Genomic DNA, 8,216 nt, shown 5'->3' with positions numbered 1-8,216 from the left:
GGCTGCTGGAAGGCAGAGGGGATCACTGGGAGCGCAGAGGCTCCTTCCCCAGCTGTCCAGGACTAGGGGTGCAGTAACTGGCTGGCTGGGCAGCAAACACCTTTCATTTTCACCCTACCCACACCATTCAGCTCTCGGGCAGGAAATAGCTGTTCAGCATTTGCAAGCATGAAGTTAAAAGGACGTGGCTTTTAAACACACACGGGCCAGGATGAGTCCCTTTCCCCACATCCCTCCTTCTATTTGGGGCACCCTCCCCATCAAAGCAAGAGGGCTTCTCAGAAATCCCCACCACCGCCACCGCCGCCGCCGCCAGCCTCAGCCAGGACATGCCCGGAGGAAAGCTCCCTCTCGTGCCAGGGGGCTGCCTCCTGCTCGGCCCAGGTCTTCACTGCACTGTGTAAGGGTTCCCCCTCAGCTAAAGCTAAATGACAAGTTGGCCCACAAAGTTACAGCAATTCAGGGGACAGCTATGTAACAGCCCAGAAGGGGCTGGGCTCACAGCGCTTCCTTTACTCCAGGGAGCTGCATTTTTCTCAGATTATTATTCCTTGGTCTGGCTGCTCAGCTCGTTAGCGTCATTTCCCCTTTGGGTGGGAAAGTGCTTTCCTTCTGCACTGATTTTCATTATGACTTAGGCCTCCTCTTCCCCACCCCCGCGCTCATCTGCGGATCTCACAGTGAAAGCGTGGACTGGGAAGTACAGAAGTCAAAGCGTATCAACTTAAGCACTCAGAACTGTGGCTCAGAAACCCTGAGGTGTTAAAAAAAAAAAAAAAAAAAAACAGCAAGAAAAAGGAAACCTCGAGGACTTGGCATCCTCTCTACCTCCACTGGCTGAAACACCAGCAACAAGTTTAGCTTAACGGCCCACGGGTGACAGGTGGGTGCAAAAGTTTAACAAAGGCCAAACAAAGCGGGGCAGTGCTGCCATCCAGGGACTTGAGGTCTAAGGCAGGCAAACAACCCACAGACAGAACGCAAGCACGGTTACTCAACAGTGAGAACCTTGAACTCTGCCAAGAGCTTAAGGGGCTAGAAATGGCCCCAGGGAAGAAAAGGACATTCTCTGGTCCCTGCTGTTGACATCATATTTGGAAGCCCAGGCCACGAGGACCAAGCACTGACCACCAGCACCTCCGCAACACAAGAGGCTACAGGCAGTTTCCCCAACAATCAAACGAAGCACCTTATTTGTAAGACTCAGGGCTCATAACCAGCAGCAGCAAGCACCTTCCCAAACATTAAAAGATTGGTGCAGAGCCTGGGTGGCCATCTGTCAGGGGTGCTGAGAGGGCAGATAACCACATGGGACGCTGTGTGGACCAGAGGGCTTCCGGAGGCCCCTGCAGGGTTGAGACTTGGCTGCCTTGGGAAATAACTGATTGTACCTTGTGATACATTGTGGCCGATCAAAAAGGGTCCAGAGAAAATCTCAGAGGTTATTAGGAAACTTGGACTCACTGAAATCACTTGATGCTGACTTTCTTGTTCATTGTTTCTTTTTCCCTCTAAGCGACGTTATGTGGGCCACCACCAGAAAAGCAGCACAGGTCCTGCCTGAATCCTAAGCCATGTTAGTAGCTTCTAGAAGTTTTCAACAGGTAATCAATTTCCTCTTTTCTCATCTCACCTTCCTAACATCCTACCTGAGATCTCACCTTAGCTCAGGTGAAGTGCAGACACTCCTTGGGTGGTCTCTGTGCACAGTGCGGGGGAGGGGGTGGTGGTCCCAGGGGAGATCCTCTTAGGTAAGAGAAGTTTTGGACAACCCCAGCTCCTGCCTACCCGCTCTCTGGGACTCTCAAGTGCATTCCTCCAGAGCCTCATGCACCTGAAACCTCCATTGCTCTCACCTCCCCAAATGAATCTTTGTAACCGGGGAAGGTTGCAAAGCCAAGGTTAGCAGTTACCTGCCACACCTGTGAGGAAGTGTGGCTCACATATGGCGTGGGGGGGGGAGGGGTGTCTGTGACCAGCAAGGGAGATCAGCCCCAACTCTTACCTGCTGAGTCCCTAAGCCAACTGCCTCCACTGTCTCTCTCCCTATAACACCTAGCTCTCTGTGATGTGTGGGGATTCTCAGCCACAAGCGAAGGAGGGAGACTCCTGTACCAGCCTCATCCAGCCAGGCCCCCAGCAAGTCAGCATCGCTCCCACCCCTCCACTAACAAGATCAGGCCCTAGAGCTAAGAAAGCCTGACTTCCAGCCAGAGAAACTGCTTTTAGTTCCTGAGATGGCCTCAATCCCCTGCACTCCACTTCCCATTTAGAAGACGCACACATTTCTGCACAGTATTCTTTGGTTACTCTTGTAGTGTGAGAAAGCCAGGAAATAGTGTCTTTTATGTTTCTGATTCCTTCCTGTGGAACTTAAAATGATGGATGTTGTTAGTCACCTAGAGTTGCAGTCATGGTGACTGTGTCTCTCGTAGGTCTGCAAGCTTCTTTCTCCTCTCTATTCCCTTACAGTTCCTCAGTGTCTCAATCTTGTGCCAGTGATGGAGAAGTTCACGAGGACAAGGCATTTGCAATGACGGGATTACTACTGAATGTGGAATTGAGTTTTTACTGGAGGATCTGATTTTTTTTTAAGCTTTTTTCTTATTTAATTAGAGGAAGCATCCCTAGGTGCAATGAAGCAAGCTAATTCCTATCCCAGAAAGTTTGTGTGATATGAGAGACTTAAATGAAGAATCCATTAGAAAGATGAAATCTTCTCAGCCTTCACCTAAACTCCAAGACAATACCTACTGTTTCAAGCGATCTGGCTTCTCCGGATAACCCGGGAGAACGTATGCCTTGTGTCACTCACAGGAAGGCAGTGGCTTACACCACCGCATTGCTGGCTTTGTTCAAAGTACTTTCCACTTATTTTTACTTTCATTTTGTCACATCATCACCAGGAGGCTGGGAAGAGCAGGTATCATTACTTCCATTTCACAGATGGACAGACTGAGATCAAAAGAGGTGACATCCCCAAGGTCACAATGGTATCACGGTTGGAATTCCACTCGGTCCTTAGCATTTCTTGCAGACCCAAAGAAGGAATTGGATAAAAAGGTCCGGAGGAGAGAGGGCAGGTTCCTCTGAGTGGACAGGCGGGGGCTCTGCATGGAGCAGCAGCTCACAGGGAAAGGAAAGGGGAGGAAAGGCTCGGGGACAGCCCTGTGGCAGCGTCTGCCTTGCAGGGCTTCACCTTGGAGCCCCACCTCCACACAGTTCCTGGAGGCTCTCTGCTTTAGAGAGAGCCAGAAGAGTGTTTGGTTTCCAACTACATCCTTTGTCCTTTACAAATATCCTCAGGGCTAGAACCCTTTAAAAAAAATCAGTTATTTAAAGTTGAAAGTCAGGCTCTGTACCAGAAGAGGCCTATTTCTGTATCTATAGGAAAAGAATGGGATTGGGGAATGGACCCGTCGAACGTTATCACCTCCGAAGTGGGAGAGGTGCTTTCTGAAGGTGTGGATATTTTTAAAATTTATTTCTTTTAAGGTAGGTGTATATGGGGTCCGGGGTACACCACTGGAGATAAGTTTTCTTCCAAGGGGATGGGGGGAGAACAGGATGGTCACACCCCCAAGTCCAGCCACCCGCGGAAAGCGGCTAGGAAACCACTCTCCCAGCTCGCTGCCCTCCCGCCCGACCCCCCCGCGCTGGGTCCCAGCGCGCCCCGGGGAAGCGGAGCCCCCTCCGGGGTCGAGCGGCGCCGGGGCCTAGGGCGGGGGATGCGGCCCCGGGCGCGCCCACTCCCCCAGCCCGAGGCTCGCGCGGCGCCAGTCCCCGGCTCTCACTCACCCGCGCTCCTGCCTCCGGGGGCCTGGCCCGAGGGTCCCGGCTGCGTCGCGCCGCCCGGCGCAGGGGTCGTCTGGCGGTGGCCGGGGGGCGCGGGCCCGTGGCGCTCCGGGGGCGGCGGCAGCTCGCGTTCGGGGCCGGGCTCGGGCGACCCCGCCGGCCCCGCGACTCCCGGGGAGGGCGGCTGGCCCCGCGTCCCGGGGGCGGCCGGCAGCGGCAGCAGCAGCAGCAGCAGCGGCAGCAGCAGCAGCAGGAGCGGAGGCGGCGGCGAGGCCATGGTGGCGGCGCCCGCCCGCGCTCACATGCCCGGCGCGCGGGGCGGGCGCGGGGCGGGCGCGGGTGCGAGGGAAGCGAGCGGCGGGTGCTGCCCGGGGCCGGGGAAGTGAGCGAAGTGAGGCTGAGAGCGCGGTCCCCGCCTCAAAAGTTGTGGGGAGCCGCAGGAGGGAGGCCGGGGGCCGGGCGGGCGCGGCGGAGGCGGCCCCGGCGCCGCTACATGCTGATTAGCCCGGGCGGGTCGCGGGGCGGGCGGCTCCTCCTCGGGTTGACATCACCGGCCGAGGGCGGCCGGGCCGGGGCGGGGAGAGGGCAGGAAGGGGGCGGGGGCCGGGCCCGCGAGCGCCGGCCTGGGACCGCGGGGGGAGGTCCTCGGAGCCGGCAACCTCGGGCGCACGCACACACACACACATACACACCACACACACACACACACACACACACGCCGCCCCCTCCCCCCCCGCCCCCAATTAGTATTGTCCTGCCATGTGCAGAAAATTTAGAAAACCGGAGTCTCCCGAATCTGGAACCAGAATTTCCCAACTCCTTAAATGCACAGTCCATGGGTGAAAAGCAGGTGCTGGGGCACATAATTAGCACCAACTAGATCATACAAAGCGCTTCGCTATGCGAGAGCAGTGGAACCTGGGGCCCTGTTCCCCACCCTTACTAATCTGACACCCCCCGCACCTCTCCCACCACCTCTCCTCCAGTCCCCAGGGCTGGGGCTGAGCTGGCGGTGGCCAAGCCTAACACCTTACGCCGCAGCCAACTCGGGAGTCAACCTATGCCCCTCCCTGCGCCCTCTCAAGCCCGGATTCCATCCGCATCCCCATCCCACCACTGCCTTTGGCTCACACCAGAGTTCTGCAGAAATGTCACCGCCAGGACACCCAAACAGGCTGCAGGGAAAAGAAAACTGTGAATTCAGGCAGGGCTAGGGCAAACTCATATCCGGAAAAGGGCTGCAGATCGCAAATTAAACAGAAGGATGCACAGAGATCCCTGAATTTTAAATGGACACTTTCGGAGGAGAGATTCAAAGGTTTTGTGTAAACAGATTTTCTTGGTAAATAAAGGATAAAATGTCTAAATTTTTAGACTGTAAGCCTCTGCATTTCTAGGTGAAGAAAGAAGGGCTCAAAATGAAAGGATAACTTGCTCAAGATTCTGAAGCTAGACCCAAAGATTAAGGGATTTATCTGTGAACGACCATGTGGCATCATTAATTCTGGTCCCACAGTTATGAATTTGCAATAATCCAGATAATGTCTCAACTGAAATGAATACTGGAGCTCCTTGGGGATCTCGTCAGTTCCACTGGGGACCATGTCTGACCACCAGATGCTCAGGAAACTATGAGTGTGGACTTCCCTTCCAGGCCTGTCTCCACCCCATTTCTCTGCTCCGCTCAGTTGCTGTCTCTGAGCCCCATGACTTCCCCTTCAGGTTAATGAGCAGATTGTGGTGTCCAGGGCAGCTGCAGATGGACCCAGGCCCACTCTCTGGTGATTCAGTCCAAGTGAGTCACTTGGCAGAAAACATAAAGGATGCTCTCTATGTACAAGCTCACCTTAAATTGTGGAGTGAGGAGTAACGATTTGGTTTTATTTTGTTTTGTTTTTAAAGAACCACAAAACAAACCCAAATTTCCAGTGCTCTCACATGGAATTTCCAGGTCTTTCCAAGAAAGTACCATACAATAACACCCCTGTAAGAAACTCGGTTTGCACTCATGGCCCCAGTTCAACTTCTTGGGATCCTGCTCTCATATTAACAAGGCAGGACTGCCCCCAGCTGCCCAGAGGCAGCCAGACAAACCCCAATAAGCCAAGAAACTGTGTTCAGAGGTTCTGATGACTGCTGCTCCCTTCCTTCCTCAGACAACATTTCACATAGTCCAGTTTGCCCTCCTGGGCAACCAGTAACATTTAAGGATTTAATGACCCTTACAGGCTTCTGGTGTGGATTCAGAGATGTCTTTACTACCACGGCCCAAGGAGCAAACATGCACCTGTCACACGTGCCTCCCCTTTAGGCATAGATTCACCTCTCTGCTCTTCTCTCTGCCTCCTAAGAGAAGGACCTATTTCGGGTTAGCTGGGTAGGTGAGGGGAGGGGTGAGGGGAGAAACACAGGAGAACCTGGAAAGATTGATCACAGTGAAGATGGACTCCAGCATATTTTCATCTCCTCCCAGGCAGAACATGAGAAAACGGCAAGAGAGAGAGGCAGATAGAACCCTGGAAAGAGTAGTCAAATTGATTTTAGGGCCCCTGCTTCCTGTCCTGACTTTACCACTATTTGTGTGATCTAGGCCTCAGTGTCCTCATCTGTAAAACAAAGATTGTTCTAGATGATTGCTAAAGAATGCTCCAGCTCTGCTGTTTTAGGGTTCAGTAAAGAACCTTCTGACACAGTAGCAAGGAAGTATAAAACAAGTGTCTAAGGAATTTGGAGTGTTTCCTTCCCAGGGATATAAAAATCCAGACAAGATTTTTGGTCATCTCAGATGGCTTAGAAGACGCCCCGTCGGGAGCCAAGGGGATAGATCAGATGACATTCCCAGGTCCATTCCAGCCCTGGGAGTCTATTTATCTAGAATTAAACAGGTAGGAAGCCAGTTCAGACCAAATTCCTGGATTGAGTGAGTTAGGAGCCAGGTCCCTAGCCTTTCCAGAGGGGCCACTCCAAAGTGGTTGACAGTGAAATCATCAGTGAGTCTCTATCTCCATTACCCAATGCTGTATGTAGTCAGAGCTTTTGCAGGGGCCTTCCTGTTTCAACTTGTATGAGACAGGAAAGCCCCTGCAGTAACAGATAAGCTCCCCAAATGCAGCAACTTTATGTGGTAGATATTTTATTCTCCCTGTTCACTTAACAGCCTTAGGCACTGATGTTCAGGTCAGGGGGTGGCTTTCTCTCATATAGCCTTTCAGGGCTTTATCATTGTGGCAGCTCTGCCATTCTCTAATGCACAGCTTCCAAAGTTGCCCTTGGAATTGACATCCCAATCAGCCAGAGGTGAAAAAGAATATGGAGATGTGCGGATGGGAGGTTTGATGGGCCAGGCTTCACTTTGTCTTATATCTCACTAGAGAGAACATGGTCACATGCCTCACGAAACCGCAAAGGAGTCTGGGAAATATAGTCTAGCCATATAGGCTAGAAGGGGAGAAGAGATTTGGGTAAACAGCTAGCAGTCTCTGCCCTACTGCTCAGCATCAGTTGGGCGGGGAAAGGAAAGGGAGGGGAAGGGAGATTCATATCTCTGGCCTCAGTTTCCTCCCTCATTAAACAAGGGTGTCGAATCAGATGATCTCTTAGGGCCCATCTGTTTTAACATTCTGTGGTTCCAAGAGGTGATGAAATGTCCTTCTGCACCAAAGTAAACAAGCCTGCAGGCTCCTGCTACAATGTACGCTCGGTCTGGGGTGTCCTCCTCTGCCAGTTGGTCTGGGGGGCGGACCCTGCAGAGAGGCCCTTGGGTTCTCTCCAAGTTCTCTTCCTGAGCTGTTCTCACTCCTTGGCCAAGAAAAGTGATCTCTACTGACCTCAGTCTCCCCAACTGTACAGTGGGGAGAAAAATCATTACCCTTTGCTGCCTCCCAGGGCTGATCTGAGAATATGATGAAATCACTGATGAAGGCATCAGGAGCCCATCGGACTCAAATGCTGCACATGATGCTCTTATTGTAACCAGAGCCTTTAATAACGCTGCCTTTGGAACAGGCCCAAAGTGTGCCCGTTCCTGAGGACAGTGCCCCTGCAGGGTTTGTGGCGGTGGACACAGTGGTGACTGCATATCAGTAACATCACGGGACTAGCGTCCCTGAGGGCTGAGAAACCAGTCAACAGACTCCTTGATTGAGCTTCATCTGGAGGTGGGACACTGCTGGGACCGGCCCTCACTGTCTCCTCTGGCCTGCTCCTCTGCTATGTGCTCATCACATTTTTACACCCTGGGTCTGGTTACTCATTCTCTCATCTGCTTGTCCCTTCCTACCCCTCATCGATGAGCTGCTTTCTGGGAAGTCCTGGGCCTTGTTCTTCTTTGTTTTTCCAGAACCCAACATAGCGCCTTCTTTCTTTTATTTAGTCATTCAACAAATATTTACTAAGTGACTACTCTGTGCCTGGCACTGTGC

General features: G+C 52.8%; 1 protein-coding gene across 3 annotated transcripts in view; it reads right to left on the bottom strand.

The window, feature by feature from the left end:
• LOC308618126 (protein HEG homolog 1-like) overlaps nt 1–4,318 on the bottom strand; it is a 79,635-nt gene extending 75,317 nt beyond the window's left edge. For all 3 annotated transcript variants that reach the window (XM_081235568.1, XM_081235570.1, XM_081235569.1), the window contains exon 1: nt 3,799–4,318. In XM_081235568.1, coding sequence (XP_081091694.1) covers nt 3,799–4,072 — 274 coding nt within the window. In that variant the 5' untranslated portion in view covers nt 4,073–4,318. The remainder of the gene's footprint in view (nt 1–3,798) is intronic.
• Between the last annotated feature and the right edge of the window lie 3,898 nt (nt 4,319–8,216).

This window comes from Mesoplodon bidens (assembly GCF_964165515.1).
Source record: "Mesoplodon bidens genome assembly, chromosome: 5".
Classification (NCBI taxonomy): Eukaryota; Metazoa; Chordata; class Mammalia; order Artiodactyla; family Ziphiidae; genus Mesoplodon; species Mesoplodon bidens.
This window is presented reverse-complemented; position numbering and strand designations above follow the sequence as displayed.